This window comes from Spermophilus citellus, assembly GCF_964194105.1.
Source record: "Spermophilus citellus genome assembly, chromosome: 3".
In the NCBI taxonomy this organism is placed as follows: Eukaryota; Metazoa; Chordata; class Mammalia; order Rodentia; family Sciuridae; genus Spermophilus; species Spermophilus citellus.
Genome location: NC_138184.1, coordinates 143,119,358 through 143,139,416, shown reverse-complemented (window position 1 = coordinate 143,139,416; position 20,059 = coordinate 143,119,358). Strand labels below are relative to the sequence as shown.

The window sequence follows — 20,059 nt, the reverse complement described above, 5'->3', positions numbered from 1 at the left end:
ATGAACAGTGGAAAGATGCATGACATCATTAGCAATCAGGGGAGTGCAAGTCAAAACTCAGCAGGACGGCACTTTCCCACTCCAAAGATGGATATAATTAAGATGTCAGACAAAACCAAGAGCTCACAAGGACATGGAGAAATGCAAACTCATCCACTGGTGGAGCTGTAAAATGGTACAGCCAATTTGGAAAACAGTTTGGCAGTTCTTCAAAATGTTAACTATAAAGTTAACATATGACCCTGTAATTCTACCCCAAAGTATCTGAAACCAAATGTTTAGACAAAATCTTGTCCATGAATGTTCATAACAACATTATTCATAACAGCCAGATAGTGGAACCAAACTAAGTGTCCTTGAACAGATGAATGCATGAATAGAATGTAGTATGGCCATACTAAGAAATATTATTTGGCAAATATTATTTGGTATCCTGTTTAGTACAAGAGCAGAAAGCTTCTTCTAAGTTTTTGGTAGACTTTTATGAGATCAAGGAAGTCCCATATTGTGGTAGGCTGAATGTGCTTGCCCCCTCCAAAGACTTCCTTTCCAAAACCCTAGAACATGTGAATGTTGCCTTATATGGTAAAATAGAATAAAATTAAAGACTTTGAAGATGTGATTGCATTAATGATTTGGAGGTGATTATTATCCTGGATTATCTAGGAGGGTCCTAAACTACAAGCACATGTATCCCATAAAAGGTAGGTAGAACCTAAAAAAAGAGAAGATAATGTGACCCAAAGGGCAGAGTGGAATGATATGACCATAAGCCAAGGAATGCCAACAGCCACTAGATACTGCAAATATGAAGAAATGGAACCCCAGGAGGAGACTGGTCCTATCAACACCTTGATTTCAGCTCAGCAAAATTGATTCTGGATTTCTTATCTCCACATTTGTGAGTAAAAAAAAAAAAAATTCTGCTGTTTATCCCAACTCGGTAGTAATTTGTCTTTTGAGATGTTTTCTCTCTTTTAATATTTTATTGTGGTGAATTACATGATAGACTTTCTCATGGGAAAATATTTTTGTACTTATGGGTTCAACTCAACTTGATCTTTTTTAATCACTAGTAGATTAGGGTTCTTAAATAATATGTTTAGGATTTTTACATACATATTCATAAAGAAGATTATTCTAAAGTTTTCTTTTCCCTAACTTTTTTATCTGCTTTTAATAATAATGTGACATACTCCTCCTGAACAGTTTGAGGCATTCCCCTCCCCACCTCCACCTTATTCTCTGTATAAGATTGGAAAAATACAGTTTTGGAAAGTTTGGTGGAATTTAATATACAACCATTTTGGTATGATGCTTTCTTTGTAGTAGAATTTTTGGCTATTGATTCAATGGTTAATGACCATTAGAGCTTTTGATTGCTTTTTTTTGATTGCTTGAATCACAAATTGTAAATTATGTACTAGAGAATTTTGTCCATTTTAGCTATTTGTTGGCATAGTGTCCCTGCATTATCTTTTAGAATTACTGCTGTATATGTAGCAATCTTCCCTTTTTATCATGTTTTGTTTTTGATCTATGAGTTAAACAGAACTACATTTTTATTTCTACTTTCGATGCTTTTATGTTTCTTATTGATTTCTAAGTTAATTGCATATGATCAGGAAATATGGCATGTATGATGCAAATTCTTTGAAATATTTGAGATTTGCTAATTATGGTACTCAGAGGTACATACACATTCAATAAATCAAGCTAATTATATTGCTCAAATATTTCCTACCTCTACTCATTTTATATGCTAGATTTATTAATAATTAAAGGGGGTACCTGACTTATTCAGTGTGACATTTATTAAGACCTACTCATTTGTTTTTATATATTCTGAAGCTATTAAAGTGTACATCAGTTTAGAATTTTTCTATTGCTTAATGAGATGAATGCTTTATTTTTATCATAAAGCTTGTTTTGATATTAATAGAGCTATTAAGTTTTTAACTTTTTAAAAAAATGGGGGGCTGGGTGCAGTGGTGCACACTTGTAATCCCAGCAGCTTGGGAGTCTAAAGCAGGAGGATTGCAAGTTCAAAGCCAATCTCAGCAACTTAGCAAGGGTCTAGGACTTAGTGAGACCCTGTCTAAAATTTTTAAAAATGTTAAAAAGAGCTGGGAATGTGGCTCAATGGTCAAGTACCCTTAGGTTTAATTTCTGGTATAAAAAATTATTGTTATTATTATTTTGCCCAACCCTTTACTTTCAATATATTTATATTTCATGCATAGGTCTTAAAATCTTTATGTAGTTTTAAATATCTTATCATCTAAAATTTAGTCCATTTATATTTACTGTATAAAGTTTCCACCATCTTACCTTGTACTACTGGTGGCATGATTTTATGGTTTTCATTTTTTACTCCATGTCTTCCATCAAGCTCAGAGCTGCACAATCTATTTCAATTCTTCTAGAGCATAACCATCACATTTAGGTTTTAATACCTAATAATATTCCAATCTGAAGTTAATAAGCATGTTAATCTCTTCATAAACCCTCAATAAACTTTCTGTACTTCAGTTTAAATTCCTGGGCTCTAAACTTACATGCTATTTTTGTTCTCTCTTCTTAAATGGCACATGTTAAGCTTTTGAAAAATGGCTGGCATTCTTTAATGCTAGTTTAAGCTTTTGTGTTTTAAAAATCATCAGTTTTTCATGTTAATATTTCTTCTCTGTCTCAGACCCTCAGGTCTGTGATTATTCCTTTTTCCTGAGATATATTCTCAGAAGTGAAAACTATTGATTCTAAATGCACTTAAAATAACTGTTTTTGTTCAATCCAAAATTACTTTTATTCTACCTTATTACTTAAAATGTAGCCTTGACTAATCATAATTCTAGTTTATTGCTGTTTTAACTCGTGGATGATATTACTTAACTGTTCTGCCTGCCACTATTGACAGGGAATTGTCTTTATTAGTCTAATAGACCTCCTTTTAAAGATGGCCTTTAGTTTGTTCAATTTTATTAAACCCAACTTAAGTACTAATATTTTTTTCTCTCTTCTCTCCTGCTGCTTCATGTGTTTGTGCTTCTTGTGCCTGTGGATTAATGATTATTATCAAGATATGGAAAATTATCAGCAGTTGTTTCTTAAAAATTGCTTTTCTTCTTTCTATTCTTACCTTCAGTGATTCTGCTTAGAGAGATATTAAATATCATCTCCTCAATGTCTATTGGTCTCCCCCTTTAAATTTAATATCTCTTTTCTTCCTGTGTTCCATTTTGGTTAATTTCTTCATAACTACTTCCTGATTCAATAAATTTATCTTCAGCAATGCCTAATCTGTTTACATACATTGAGTTTTAAATTCAACAACCATTTAATTTTTAACTGCCAATTGATTCACTTCCAAATTGGCCTCATCATATTTGATAGTTTCTTGTTTAATGTTTATTTTGTAATTCAATTTTTTGTCTTAAAGTATTTTACATACAGTTATTTATATTCTAGACCTCATACTTTCTACATTTTAAGCACCATGGTCAGGCACATCTGTTTTTAAGTGTTTCTGTTTATTCTCAGTTATGGTAACTTGTTATTTAGGTGTCAGGGAATTTTTTATTACTAACTTACATTTTTGTTGTGAAAAATCTGAGAGACTAAAACACCTCTGGGTTTTTCATATTTGCTTCAGCTGATTTTAAGAGAGCACAGGACCAAGTTAGTCCTTCCACTGGTCCCAGGTCTGGTGCTCAGCTCTCAAATCAGTGGCCTCACTTTGCATGGATCCACAGCACCATCACCAACTGCAGAGCTGGGGACCTGGTTCTCAGGGCCACCCAGCCTTATTGCTTCTGCTCCACAGAATTTACTTCACTGCTTTTTGTTTTTCTGGTGGCTTTTTGGATTTCCCTTTCTTTTGTTAGAGGCATTACAATTGCATTTGTACTTATTTATCCTGGATTTGGTTGTACTTTGGGGGTCCTGCAGAGTGTCTACCATTCTCCTAGAAGAAGAAATTGAGTTCATCTTTTATCAAACTTACTGACATCTACCTCTTTCACTGGGAAGACAATCAAGTCTTGTTTTACTCAATAAATTTTAGTTAAAGCAGTTTTAGATTAAGAGCAAAAGTAATTAGAAGATACAAATTCTCATACACTTTTTTTTTTTTTTTTTGGTACCAGGGGTTGGACTGAGGCACTTGACCACTGAGCCACATCCCCAGCCCCATTTTGTATTTTATTTAGAGACAGGGTCTCACTGAGTTGCTTAGTGCCTTGCTTTTGCTGAGGCTGGCTTTGAACTCACGATCCTTCTGCCTAAGCCTCCTGAGCCACTGGGATTACAGATGTGCGCCACTGTGCTCCGCATATTCATGTACACTTTGTATCTCATTCTTCCGGAATATTTTCCTTGGTACATTTATTGCAATTGGTATGCCAGCATTGAAACATCATCAAATCACCCCAAATCCATATGTTACATTAGAGCTCACTCTTGTTGTAGTCTGTGGGTTTTGATACATGTATAATGACATGTATCTATCACTGTAATATCCTACAGAATATCCTCACTACCTTAAAAATTCTCTGTATTCTCCCCATCATTCCTTTCCCGCCTAACCGCTGACATCCATTACTATCTCTGTAGTTTTGCTTTAGCAAAAATGTCTTATATCTGGAATTGTGCAGTAGGTCACCTTTCATATTGGCTTCTTGTACTTGACAATATATATTTATGTTTCTTTCAAGTCCTTTTATGCTTTGGTTGCTCATTAATTTCTAGCACTGAATAAAATTCCACTGTCTATATCATAGTTTATTTTCCCATTCACTCACTGGAGGATATCTTGGTTACTTCCAAAATTTAGCAATTGTGAACAAAGCTTTTATAAACATCAGTGGTTTTGTGTGGACATAAGTTTACAATACATTCAGGTAAGTCCCAAGATGCATGACTGCTGGAATGTATGTAATACATGTTTAGCTTTGAAAGAAACTGCCAAACAGTCTTCTAAAGTGGTTGTACCATTTTGTATTCCCACTAGAACATGAGTTCCTGTAACTATGCATCCTAGTCAGCATTTGGTGTTGTCAATGTTTGGGGTTTTGACCTTTCAAATAGGATGATAATGGTATCTCATTGTTCTTTTAACTTTCAATACTATAATGACCTATGCTATTAAACATCTTTTCATGTACTTTCTTATTATCAGTATATATTCTTTGATGAGTTACCTAGGTCTTTTGTCCATTTTTTTTTCCATTTTTACAGGGTTGAGCTATAAAAGTTATTTGTAAATTCTGGATAATAATATATTATCAGATGTGGGTTTTATTTTCTCCCAATCTGTGGTTTATCTTCTCATTCTCTTAACATTGTCTCTTGTACAGAGAGTGACTAATTTTAATAAAGTCCACCTTATTAGTTATTTATTTCATGAATTGTACCTTTGGCTCTGTATCAAAAAAGCCACTACAACTGGGCATAGTGGGACATGCCTGTAGTCTCATCTATTCTGGAGGCTGAGGCAGAATGATCACTTCATCCCAGGAGTTCAAGTCAACATAGCAAGACCCTACCTCAGAAAAAAAAGAAAGAAAAAAAAAAGTCACTGCTAAACCCAATGTCATCTAGGTTTTCTCTTGTTATCTTCTGTTTTACATTTAGATCTATGATCCATTTGGAGACCAGTTTTTTGTGAAGGGTGTGGACATCTTATTCTAAATTCTTTTTTCTTTTCTTTCTTTTATTTTTTTTCCATGTCACTGTCTAGTTGTTCCAGCACCATGCATTGAAAAGATACCATTTGCTCCATTTTATTGCTTTTGCTAATTTGTCAAATACCTGCTGCATAGAGTCATATGGGTCTATTTTGGGGCTTTTGATTCTGTTCCATTAACCAATCTGTTTATTTTTTTTTGCCAATGTCACATTGTGATAGGTAGCTTTATAGAAAGTCTTGAAGTTAGATGCTATCAGTCCTCCAACTTCATGTCCCTTCACTATTACATTGGTTATTCTGAGTCTTTGCCTCTCCATGTAAATTGTGGAATCGCTTTGAGCATATCTACAAAATAACTTGCTGAGAGATTTTGATTGGGGCTGGTTGCACTGAACCTATGGATCAAGTGGGAAAGAACTGACATCTTGGCAGTTCTCCTCCTATCCAGGAACATCTGTTTAGTTCTTTGTTATTCTTTGTAATAGTTTTGCAGTTATCTTCATACAGACCTTGTAGGTATTTTACTGGATTTGGGGTGCCAATGTAAACAGTACTGTGTTTTAATGTCAAACCCCACTGGTTTATACAGGAACAAGTTATATACCCATATGCTGATATTGAGGAAAGCGATCAACTCTTGTACATTAACCTTACATCCTGAAATCTTATAATTAATTGCTTATTCATTCCAGAAGGTTTTTTTTTCCTGGTCAATTCTTTTGTAATTTCTACATAGACAATCATGTCTTCTTCACTTTCCTTCTTTATGCAGATCCAAAATTTCTAATTTATATTGTTTTCTGTCTCTCTAAAGAACTTATTTTAACATTTTTTTGCAAGGCAAGTTCACTGGTAACAAATTCCTTCAATATTTGTCTGTCTGAGAAAGGCTGGAAGATGATATGCCTGGTTAGTTTTTTGGGAGTTTGTTTGTTTTGACATTTATGCTTGGTTTTCTCTAAGCTTCCTTGACCTGTGGGTTTGGTGTCTTGACATTAAATTGGGGAAAGTCTCAATCAGTATTACTTCAAATACTGCTTCTATGTCTTTCGTTTCATCCTCCTTTTGGTAGTCACATTATGAATAGGTTACATCTTATTTAGTTGTCCCAGAATCTTGGGTATTCTCTCTCTCTCTCTCTCACTCACTCACTCACTCACCAACCCCTCCCATTTCTCTTATCTGGAGTGGGTGTTCCTTTTGCCTCTCAGTTTTAGAAGTCCTTATTGTCATATCTCAAGCTCAGTGCTTCATTCCTCAGCTATGTCTAATCTATAATAACCCATCAATCAAAGGTGTCTTCATTTTTGTTACGGGCTTTTTTGAGGGAGAGGGTACTGGGGACTGAATTCAGGGGGACTCAACCACTGAGCCACATCCCCAGCCCTAATTTGCCTTTTACTTAGAGACAGGGTCTCACTGAGTTGCTTAGTGGCTCACTTTTGCTAAGGCTGGCTTTGAACTTGCCATCCTCCTGCCTCAGCCTCACAAGCTGCTGGGATTATAGGCATGTGCCACCATGCCCAGCTTCAGGTTACATATAAACCCTTTCAGACTTTTTTTTAGACTTCTGCAAATATTTTTTGAATGTTCTTTTTTTAAATTAATTAATTAATTTATTTGTTATACATGACAACAGAATGCATTTCAATTCATAGTATACATTTGGAACCCAATTTTTCATTTCTTTGGTTGTACATAAAGTAGAGTCACACCATTCATGTCTTCATGCATGTACCTAGGGTAATGATATCCATCTCATTCTACCATCTTTTCTAGCCGAATACCACTTCCCTTCCCCTCTCTCCCCTTTGCCCTATCCAGAGTTCTTCCATTCCGCCCATGATCCCCTCTCCCCAACTATGGATTCTCAAAGAAAACATTTGGCCTTTCGTTTTGGAGGGATTGGCTTACTTCACTTAGCATGATATTCTCCAACTCCATCCATTTACCTGCAAATGCCATGATTTTATTCTCTTTTAATGCTGAGTAATATTCCATTGTGTTTTTTTTATTATTAGTTGTTCCAAACATTACAAAGCTCTTGACATATCATATTTCATACATTTGATTCAAGCGGGTTATGAACTCCCATTTTTACCACGTATACAGATTGCAGAATCACATCGATTACACATCCATGTTTATACATACTGCCATACTAGTGTCTGTTGTATTTTGCTGCCTTTCCTATCCCCTACTATCCCCCCTCCCCTCCCCTCCCATCTTCTCTCCTACCCCATCTACTGTAATTCATTTCTCTCTTTTTTTCCCCTTTCCACTCACCTCCTCTTATATGTAATTTTGTATAACAATGAGGGTCTCCTTCCATTTCCATGTAATTTCCCTTCTCTCTGCCTTTCCCTCCCACCTCTTGTCCCTGTTTAATGGTGATCTTCTCTGCTCTTCCTCCCTGCTTTGTTTTGAGTTGCCCTCCTTATATCAAAGAAGACATTCAGCATTTGTTTTTTAGGGATTGGCTAGCTTCACTTAGCATAATCTGCTCTAATGCCATCCATTTCCCTGCAAATGCCATGATTTTGTTATTTTTTAGTGCTGAGTAATACTCCATTGTGTATAAATGCCACATTTTTTTATCCATTCATCTATTGAAGGGCATCTAGGTTGGTTCCACAGTCTAGCTATTGTGAATTGTGCTACTATGAATATTGATGTAGCTGTATCCCTATAGTATACACTCTTTTTAGGTCTTTAGGGAATAGTCCAAGAAGGGGAATAGCTGGGTCAAATGGTGGTTCCATTCCCAGCTTTCCAAGGAATCTACATAATGCTTTCCAAATTGGCTGCACCAATTTCCAGTCCCACCAGCAATGTACAAGTGAACCCTTTTCCCCACATCCTCACCAGCACTTGTTGTTGTTTGACTTCATAATGGCTGCCAATCTTACTGGAGTGAGATGGTATCTTAGGGTGGTTTTGATTTGCATTTCTCTGACTGCTAGAGATGGTGAGCATTTTTTCATGTGTTTGTTGATTAATTGTATATCCTCTGCTGAGAAGTGTCTGTTCAGGTCCTTGGCCCATTTGTTGATTGGGTTATTTATTTTCTTATTGTTTAATTTTTTGAGTTCTTTGTATACTCTGAATATTAGGGCTCTATCTGAAGTGTGAGGAATAAAAATTTGTTCCCAAGATGTAGGCTCCCTATTTACCTCTCTTATTGTTTCTCTTGCTGAGAAAAAACTTTTTAGTTTGAGTATATCCCATTTGTTGATTCTTGTTTTTAACTCTTGTGCTATGGGTGTCCTATTAAGGAATTTGGAGCCTGACCCCACGAAATGTAGATTAGAACCAACTTTTTTCTTTTATCAGACGCAGAGTCTCTGGTTTGATATCAAGCTCCTTGATCCATTTTGAGTTAACTTTTGTGCATGGCAAGAGAAAGGGATTCAGTTTCATTTTGTTGCATATGTATTTCCAGTTTTTCCAGCACCATTTGTTGAAGATGCTATCCTTTCTCCATTGCATGCTTTTAGCACCTTTGTTAAATACAAGGTAGTTGTAATTTTGTGGATTGGTCTCTGTGTCCTCCATTCTGTACCATTGGTCCACCCACCTGTTTTGGTACCAGTACCATGCTGTTTTGTTACTATTGCTCTGTAGTATAGTTTGAAGTCTGGTATCGCTATACCGCCTGTTTCACTCTTCCTGCTTAGAATTGCTTTTGCTATTCTGGGTCTTTTATTTTTCCAGATGAATTTCATGATTGCTTTGTCTATTTCTAAAAGAAATGCTGTTGGGATTTTGATTTGCATTGCATTAAACCTATAGAGAACTTTTGGTAATATCACCATTTTGATGATGTTAGTTCTGCCTATTCATGAATAGGGTATATTTTTCCATCTTCTGAGATCTTCTTCTATTTCTCTCTTTAGGGTTCTGTAGTTTTCATTGTATAAGTCTTTCACCTCTTTTGTTAGGTTGATTCCCAAGTATTTTTTTTTTCTTTAGGATACTGTGAATGGGGTGGTTGTCCTCATTTCCATTTCAGAAGATTTGTCGCAGATATACAGGAATGCCTTTGATTTATGTGTGTTGATTTTATATCCTGCCACTTTGCTGAATTCATTTACTAGCTCTAGTAGTTTCTTTGTAGACCCTTTTGGGTCTTCTAGGTATAGGATCATGTTATCCGCAAATAGTGCCAATTTAAGTTCTTCTTTTCCTATCTTTATGCCTTTAATTTTTTTCATCTGTCTAATTGCTCTGGCCAGTGTTTTGAGAACTATGTTGAATAGAAGTGGTGAGAGAGGGCATCCCTGTCTTGTTCCAGATTTTAGAGGGAATGCCTTCAATTTTTCTCCATTTAGAATGATGCTAGCCTGAGGCTTAGCATATATAGCTTTTACAATGTTGAGGTAAGTTCCTGTTATATACATACCACAGTTTATTTACCCATTCATCTATTAAAGAACATCTAGGTTAGTTCCACAATTTAGCTATTGTGAATTATGATGCTATAAACATTAATGTGGCTGCTTCACTGTAGTATGCTGCTTTAAGTCCTTTGGGTATAGACTGAGGAGTGGGATAGCTGGGTCAAATGGTGGTTCCATTCCAACTTTTCTGAGGGATCTCCATACTGTTTTCCAGATTGATTGCACCAATTTGCAGTCCCACCAGCAATTTATAAGTGTACCTTTTCCCCCACATCCTTGCCAATACTTATTGTTGCTTGTATTCTTAATAGCTGCCATTCTAACTGGAGTGAGATGCAATCTTGGAGTAGTTTGATTGGCATTTCTCTAATTGCTAGAGATGTTGAACAATTATTTATACATTTGTTGGTCAATTGTATATCTTCTTCTGAGAAGTGACTGTTCAGTTCCTTAGTCCATTTATTGATTGGGTTATTTGTGGTTTTGGTGTTAAATTTTTTGAGTTTTTTAATATATCCTGGAGATTAATGCTCTATCTGATGTATGTGTGTGGTAAAAATTTGCTTCCATTCTTTAGGCTCCCTACTCACCTCACTGATTGTTTATTTTGCTGAGAAGAAGCTTTACAGTTTGAATCCATCTCATTTATTGATTCTTGATTTTATTTCCTGCACTATAGGAGTCTTGTTAAGGAAGCCGGGGCCTAATCTGACATGATGAGGATTTGGGCCTAATTTTTCTTCTATTAGATGCAGGGTCTCTTGTCTAATAGATGTTACTGATAAATACTTCCTAAGCACCAGGCACTTTTTAAAAGTATTTTACAGGAATAATCTCAATGATGTCACAAACAGTCATGCATAAATATTATTTCTATTCCCATTTTTAGCTAAATCACAAAGAATCAAGCATCTTCCCCCAAAGGACCACAGTAGCTGAGTGATAGAACCAGCCCTTAGACTCAAAATGTATGACTTGAGAGCATGCTGTCAACCCCTATGCTCTTGTACAGATCAGCTCTTAAAAGTCCTGATAATATTTTGACCTGATGTAATAAAAAAAAATTCAGATAGTCAGGGCTGGGGTTGTAGCTCAGTAGTGAAGCATGTGCCTAGCACACGTGAGGCACAGGGTTCAATTCTCAGAACCACATAAAAATAAAGAAATAAAATAAAGGTATTGTGTCCATATACAACTAAAAAAATTTTTTACAAAAAGAATTGGGGGAGTCTAACACATTGTTTCTCATTTTAGTTATTTTGGAAACTTGCCGATACAATATTTCCATTTACCACCTAAACATCTGAAATTACCAAAAAGAAAATGATTTGGACTGTGCACCTCCTGTACATCATTAACAGAAGAGAATTTTGTTTTCATGCAGTTTAGACAGAAACTACACAAAAATGCACCAGATGCACAGGAGGACATTCCTGGTCCTGTCCGAGATACTACACATTGGCTAAAAGGATTCTAGTGCTGGAAAGACTTCTATGTTCCTGTGAACAGAAACAGGCACACTGCTCTGGATGACAAATTAGAACTGAGTCTTACATAAATAGAACTTTAAGGGTACTATAATGTCTTAAGCCAACTTAAGTTGTTCTGGTTCCATTATACACACGTTGAGGTTCACCATCAATAGCAGACAAGCCAAAGATAATTGCTGCCCGCAGGGCTGTGCCAGCTGCCCCAGTGAACACGCTGCCTGTTCTGGAGCAGCCACTTGGGGTCTGCAGGCAGATCGACTGCATAGTTTGTCTCTTCCTTTATGGAAATGTGGTTTATCTGCATCACTAAACTTTTCTCTTTTTCTGGAAATGAATTCAGAGTAAAAAAGTGTAGAAAATACTCTGGTTTCAGTGGAATTCATGATGGTAGGTGTTATGGTCTGAATGTGTCCACCCAAAATGATGTGGGGACTTTGGGGTAATTAAATCTGAGGGTGGAACCCTCAGGAATGGAATTAATAGTCTTATAAAAGAAACCAGAAGGAAGCCTGTCTGCCCTTCTAAAAGCTGATAAAGATGCAGCAAGATGGCACCTTCTATGAAGCAGAGTGCAGTCATTACCAGATAATACATCTGTGGGCACCTATCTTGGAATTCCCAGTTTCCTGAAGTGTGAGTGATAGATTCTTATTGTTTATAAGTGACCAAGTCTAGGGTATTTTTGTTAGAGCAGCCTGAATAGACTAGGATAGTGGGTTTGGGTTATGTGGGCAACAAGGACAGAGGTGTAGGATCATCTCTAACCAATATGTTCTATTTTATCAAATGGTGAACAGTCTGTAGCAATTAGTCAACATTAAGAGGATTTCTGTCATCAGCTGAGCTCTATGCCTCACCCTATCCTCTCATAGCTGAGAGGGAATCATATTCTAGTTAAATTTATACAGTGAGCCAAGGGCACAAATAATGTACATGGGAAATTTTTTCACTCAACAAAACCACATGGCATTTCTCAATGTTATGTTAGATATTTTTTTTGTCTTAAAACACAAGTGCTAAGCTCTTTTTGGTTAAATAAATTTGTGAACCATAAATACCTCATGGATTATGGGGGAGTGTTAAATATATTCTTTAGTGTAGCACTAACCTTTCTTTCACTCATTCCCTGGTCATGGACATTGGCTCCTAGCTGGTGCCAGGATGGGTGACAGACTGAGAGCCCATGATGGCAGGACCATGTGCCAAGCATAACCATGGAGGAGACTTAAAAGAAGAAGAGAGGCAGCAGTGCTTTGGGGAGTTGTTCAGAGAAGGCTGGAAGCAGGTAAGCACAAAGGGCCGCTGCATTTCCCCAGCAGAACCAAACCCAAGAATGGTTGCAATGCTGGCTTGATCCAGTTAAATACTTACTTTCTATCCTAGAAAGTATTCCATCAAGTTCTGTGGGATTATAATGGGTGTGCAGTCTCTGTGTGCCGTTGACCATAGATTATTTTAAACAAGGGTTCCATGTCAAACTCTGTATGGAGGCAGGATCAGAAAAGTGGACTTTCCAGGGTTGCCATGATCTGAAACACACTATACTAAGGATGCATTTGAAGTGATGTCCTGAACAGTAGCACAGCTTGTGCACTGAACCATCCTGAGGCATACGGTTCCTAACAGGCATCTTAGAAATGTATATTCCTCATGCCAGCAAATGGTAAAAAAGAGTCAGGTAGTTGGAAATAAAGTATCTTGAGGATAAATTTTCTTTTCCTGATTCAGAGGTATCTTACAAGCTACTGGCTGCTCTGGTTTTTGTTTATCCCAAGTTCATTAGCCTTGTCTCTGCCATATAAAAATAAGGAAGCCTCTGTTGGTTGTCTGTTCTATCATTAGTACATTGGCCCCATAGACCATCCCCATGACAAACAACAGCCATCCTGGGGGATCAGAGCAGGAGGGGAGACAGGGGATGGGGACAAGATGACTTCTCCTCCTCCCTCATGGGGAGGACACCAAGGGCCCATGCCCCCTCTGCCTGAACCTGCAGGGCCACTTCCTGTGAGTTCATCTCCTCTCCTGTCTCTAGCAGCTGAGCAGGCAGATTGTCTCCAGGTGGACACACAGAGCCGGACTCATTGGGCCTCAGAATAGGACCTTTCTCTTCGGTTATTTCTGCCTGACAGCCTGGCAGAGCATCTGGTTAAAGCAGATACTGAAACAGCTACTGCTGAGCAAAGTGAATGCACACGATTATTCGGGAAAATGAATTTTTGGAATAACCAGTTGCTGTCCGGTATCCCTGACTTCACTGAGATTCATATGATACAGCAAACACCGAAGGAACTGGCTCAGGTACACAAGACCAGTCATTTTTTTCTCTGCTCTGAGAGTCTCTTCCCAAGAAAGAGTGAGAGCTGGCAAGTGCCACAGGGAATTTCATTTTAAGGAATGATGGGGGAGGGGGGTGGGTTAATTAAAAGAAAAAAATATTTTAATATAAAGAAATCCAACAAACCAGAGATTATTTATGTTTGCAAATAGTATAAATCGTTGTCGTTGTTTAAAGACAGAGGCAAGTTACAAATAATAGAGTCAGCTCTGCCCTGGGAAATCTGAAAAGTTCTTAAGAGACAGTAACTGCAGTCACCTTCCTACCTTGTAGTTGTTATTCATGATCTCCGTGAGCCAGGTCTTGACCGACTTCATCGTGTCCTGTCGCAAGTACTTTTCAACATCAGCTCCATCACTGAAGGTCTGGTTTCCCACGTGGATGGCTCGTCTCACTTCTGAGAGTGACAGAAACTTCCCATAGTAAGTTTGGTCCCCAGGTTCCTGGCAGAGGGTGCATCAGAAAGATATTAAGAAACAGCATGCCGGGGAAAGCTGTGGGTTTCTCATAGCACAGAATACAGTAAGTAAGAGAGGACAGGTCTCTTAACGTGGCCCCACTCTGGAAATTTTTAAAAAGAAGTCTGTGAGGTGGTTTAAATGAAATCCTCGTACTAAGGACAAATCAGGATGATCTGACACTCTTGGAGCCAATATCCAATTCGCAAGTGTGGGATTTTCCTTTTCAGAAACTAATCTTTTGCAACCTGTGACTCCACTTAGAGGAAGAGACAGGGAGGGCAAAGGGTAGGGGTGAGATGGTCCATATCAACTGCTCCTTGTTGGTGGCTCCATGGAAAGAAGATGAAGTAGCTCTTGGAGGCCAGAGGGGTAGTAGATTAAAAGCTAAGGATTTCTTCTCTATGGTCTGCTGTTTATTAAAGCCACACAAACAAAACCAGCTGAGTACGGGGGAAATACATCAGGTGTAAAAACAGATATTTTATGAGGAAGATAAAAGAAAAGTAGTTCATGAGTCTTATTTTAAAAAAATTCGAACACAACACTGCATAAAAGCCTCTGTAATAATAATTATACTGAAAAGGAAAAAAAAGAATAAGGGCTTTAAAAATACTTCAAGTTACAAAAGGATAAAAATTTGGGGGTTTGAGTGTGCCAATTTTCTGCTTTGTTAGCAATTTTTGTTAACGGTGAATATATTATGTTGTAGAGAAAAATGCAAAACACAAATATTGTTTCTCTCTTCCCCGCCATATGTTTTATTCATGGTACAATCTAAACCCAACACCATCGGATAGACAAATTCCACTGAAATTGACTTTATAATTAATAGTTCACAAAATGTGATCATTTTAAAAACAGAACACATTGTCAGACAAAGATTATACAAATCCCAACCCCCATTTGGCTCCCTTTCTCTTACTTGGCTAATTCTACACAAAAGACATGACTCTGGCCTACTTTTAAGAAAGAAACTACTTTGGTACTTTAAGAAATATTCTACAGGACTTGAAGTAGGGCTGAACTGAATGCACTAAACACCTCAAGTTAAAACGAAGACAAAGCAAATATTTTCATACAGGCTTTGGTAGCTTTGATTATCCAAGCCATCTTAAGTACAGAACAAAGAATGTGGGCATTTTCAAGAGGTTCATAAACAGGCTTGAAACTCTGAGACCTCATACCCAGAGCTGCAATCCCAGCTTCCACCCTTTCCACAAGCTCTTCTGCAAAACAAGCTCTAGAGGGGAAACCGCCCCATCAGGAATTGTTTTGTGTGATATGGGATATCACACACTGTGGATGGTCAGATTATAACACATACAACATTGGTGGGAAACAGACTGCAATCAGTTTAGGAGACCAACTCAGGCACTCCACTTTGGATATCTCTATCTAGTAGAAAGCCAGCTACCCTATTTTCCAAATCAGAGGAGGTTTGGTTTTGCCAAAAGTTTTAAGCAGACGTGACTACGGTTTGAAAAATGTTATTACCGTGCACTGCAAAATGTTGTAGTAGTTAGAACATCCCGTCACATTCTCGAAGTAAGAAATATCACTCGTCAAGTCGCCATCCAGTAGTCTATCCAGGATCTGGGTTGAGAAGCGGGGAGGAGAGAAGGAAACATCTGGGTGGATGAACATGCACAAGTATTTGTCATTCAGCTTCTCATTTCCTTTACTGTTTCATTCCTTGAGCATTTACTACACATCTTCTCTGTGCAAAAAGCTGTCCTAGGCATTGGGAAAACTTCAGTGAACAAGACAGATCAAGCTGATATTCAAGGGGAAAACAAAATCCCCAGCATTGTTAGGTGAAATATGAAGTATGTTAGAGTGTACAAACTCTATACGTTAGGGAATGACAAGGAGAGGTGTCATGGGTATGTGCACACGTCCGTAGGGGACCCTAAAGAGAGGGCATCTCTTAGAAGATGGCACTTGATTTAAGATCTATTGGAAGGAAGAAAGCTATACAGACAACTTGGGGAAAAAACATTCTAGACAGAGAAAGGAGCAAGTTCAGAGGCCTCTCTACCACGCGGCCTGCGCAGTGGTTTCATTAATGAGGTTCTGGCATTAAGTTAGTTAGAAGAGATCAAAATAAAACACATAGACAGTACTTTATTTTATATTGCTAGGTCCGAGACGGCTCGCCTCCCTGTTTCCTTGCCTCCAGCCGCCCAGCAGGGTAGCGAGGATTACTCTGGGCTAGCAGGAGAGAGAGAGAGAGAACACGCCAGGGATCAGCCTTTTATTTGGGGGAAACAAGAGATTCAGGGGAGAATTCCATCCAATGAAGGTTGAGGGGGGGCTGTACTCCAAGGTCAGGGTCAGTGATTGGGTCTCCGGGGTCAGTGGTCAGGCACACCCCCACACGGATGGGCTCTCTCATCAGGAAAGGGTCGGGATAACTCCGACACAGCCAGAGTGCCTCAGGCCCTTAACGGGAGTCACCCAATCACGTGTCAGAATGGCTCCCCACAGGCCTCAATTATAGGAATGAATCTTGTGGGAAGGGATGCCTTAAGATGGATCGTGGACCACTCGCCACAGTACTAGGAGAGAGGACAGAGGGTGTGGGCATACATGCAGGTGCCTGGAACTGATAGAAGTAACCATTGGATGGCTGACATTAAAAACTTGGTCATCAGAGGAGGGCAAGAGCAGTCAGCACGGCTGGGTGCTTTTCTCCAGCCAGGTGCAGCTGCCTGGAACAGGCGTGGGGTGCAGGGAGGTGGATTCAGTCAAGGCTGTGGTTTAGCCAGAGGAGCAGGAGAAAGTGCTAAAGGGGTTCAGGAGTCAGGAAGGTCTAGACCTTGGTATTAAGTTTGGTAATTAGAGAAATGAGGACCAGAGAGGGTTAGTTAGATCATGAAGAGCTAGATGGGTCAGTGGATTTAGAGACCATGGGCTGTAGGACTCCTAGCACTGGCATGTCAGCACAAGTGAGCTGGAAGGGTAGGAGGTGGCAGTTGGAGAAAGCTATTTAAATTTGAGATTGTGAGAATTCAAAAAACTTAACAACAAAAAAACCCCAAACAACCCAATCAGCAAATGGGCCAAGGAACTGAACAGGCAGGCACTTCACAGAAGATGAAGTACGAATGGTCAACAAATATATGAAATATGTTCAACCTCTCTAGTTATTGGGGAAATGCAAATTAAAATATACTATATACTAAGATTTCATCTCACTCCAGTCAGAATGGCAATTATCGAAAATCCAAGTAACAATAAATGTTGGCAAGGATGAGGGGGAAAAAGGCACATTCATACATTGCCGGTGGGACTGCAAATTGATGCAGCCACTCTGGAAAGCAGTATGGAGATTGCTCAGAAAACTTGGAATGGAACCACTATTTGAGCCAGCTATCCCACTCCTCAGCATATACCCAAAGAACTTCAAATCAGCATACAGCCATATCAATGTTTATAACAGTTCAATTTACGATAGCAAAGCTATGGAACCAACGTAGGTGCCCTTCAACAGATGAATGGATAAAGAAAATGTGATTATATATATACAATGGAATATTATTCAACCTTAAAGAAGAATGAAATTATGGCATTTGCTGGTAAATGGATGGAGCTGGAGAATATAATGCTAAGTGAAATAAGCCAATCCCCAAAACTCCAAAGGCTAAATGTTCTCTCTGATATGCAGATGCTAAAACACAATAAGGGGAGTGGGGAGAGTATAGAAATTCATTGTATTAGACAAAAGGGAATGAAGAGAATGGAGGGGATGGTGTGAATAGGAAAGACAGTAGAATAAATCATAGGTAACTTTCCTATATTCATGTATGAATACACAACCAATGAAACTCCACATCATGTTCAACCACAAGAATGGGAAGTTATATTCCATGTATGTATAGTATTCAAAATACACTCTACTATCACGTACACATCTAAAGAGAGCAAATAAAAAATTTTTAATTGAGATTGTAGAATGCCTAATGGCTTTTGGTAACAAGGAATGAGCAGCTGAGTAGAAAGTGATTGTTGCAAAAGAGGAGGCCAAGGGACTAAGGGATAGAGTATTGAAAGGATCATCAATACAAACACCATGGTCACAAGGAGTCCTAATGAGAGAGTCGCATGTTCCTTGTCTCTGAATACACAGCATACCTGAACTTCCCCCAGGTTCTCTAGCCCTCTGGGTGTCTTGAGCCTGTTGGGCCTCAGTCATCTCCCTGCTTTCTTCACATCTTTAGGCCTCTCAAATGTTCTTGCTCTTGACACTGCTGTGTGCTTTCAAATCACTAAATGTCTCATGGGAAAATTGGTCTTATGCCACATAAAATTAGTATTAATTCTAAATTCTAAAGGTTCTTTTTGTCCTGTTCAACTACCAACAGTGGAGGGCCTAAAACCAATCTTGAAAATATTGTCACGGTGGGTTGGGGCATGATCCTACACATCTCCAAGAGAATCCCTCTTCCTTCGCATTCCTTCCTATGACACAAAAAATTCTGAATCCACACTTTGCAGCTACATTTGGTCACAGAAGAGGAAGTCCATAAGCATGGCGCTGGATGGCTATGACTTCTCTATCTCAATCTGTTTGCACAGGTTGCCGCCATCAGAATTCATAGCAAGAATGGTCACTGCCTTGGGTGACTTCGGGTAAGCGTCCTAAAGTTTGAATGTCTCCCATTTTGATCTGAACAGGCTGATCTGGAGTGTCCAGTAGACTATTAATATCAGGCTTCTGCCCTAATAAACCATAATGAGTCCTAAAGTCCTCAAAATTCAGTCCTTGCCTCATCAAACCAATATGTCAATCAGGATGCCTCTATAGGAAACATGACCAAAAGCCCCAGGAGAATTGTTTACACCCAGCCTTTGTCTGCAATTGTCCCAAACACCTAACTTCCTATATCGTGGTTTAGTGTACTCTTATGTTTTAAATACCAAGAAAAGGCTGAAGAATATAAGCATATTATCAGATTCTCAAGTTTACTTTTAGAGGAGCAACATCATCATAACTACAAATACCAATGGCTCTTTGCAACAGTCTTAGATCACTACACTTCACAATCTCTTGTTCCCGACACATGGGAACATGTGCTGTTTGTCAAGCACTGTGGTCACTTCTCCAGCTGAAACCCTGTCTGTGGACATAAGCCTTCTAAATGATTTTGCCCACATGTTGAAGTTTATGCATCTACTTCCCAGGCTGCCTTTCTTCTGATTTCCATATGATAGGAGAGGCCTTTAAGTCCCACACAGCATTTAAAGAAATCAGAACAGTTAATGAACACACAGCTAGACAAACACTCCAAGATGACCTCAGGCTTAATACAGCCAAAGTAAATTCAAAGAAACACAGACAGTTCGTTTCTGCACGCCGTGCCCACTCATCTCTCCAAGCAGATATTCCTTCTCTCATAAAAAAATGCCTGAGCACCATGGGGCTTCACTGACCCCTCCTCTCCTCAGATGGTTTTAATTGCTTGAGGGCAGCACAGGGCCCCAGAACTCACTTCAAAGGCCCGTAGCCAGTTCTCCTCCTTGATGTATTTTATACACTTATTGCACTGCTTCTGGAAGTACTTTCTCTGCCTCTCATCCAACAAGCCAATTTCGTAGAGGAATGGCGCATAGCCCTTTATAATCTGAGGACAAAAGAGACACACATAAGTGCCAGACACTGAGAAGGAGAGAAAGCAGGAAGC

At 38.6% G+C, this 20,059-nt stretch overlaps 1 protein-coding gene across 1 annotated transcript in view; it reads right to left on the bottom strand.

Annotated features, from left to right (window-relative positions):
* CPVL (carboxypeptidase vitellogenic like) overlaps positions 1-20,059 on the bottom strand; it is a gene marked incomplete at both ends in the record, with an annotated part of 126,950 nt that overhangs the window by 44,464 nt on the left and 62,427 nt on the right. The window contains 3 exons of the mRNA XM_081288182.1: positions 14,181-14,357; positions 15,870-15,968; positions 19,868-19,999. Of these exons, the coding sequence (XP_081144308.1) occupies positions 14,181-14,357; positions 15,870-15,968; positions 19,868-19,999 (408 nt within the window). The remainder of the gene's footprint in view (positions 1-14,180; positions 14,358-15,869; positions 15,969-19,867; positions 20,000-20,059) is intronic.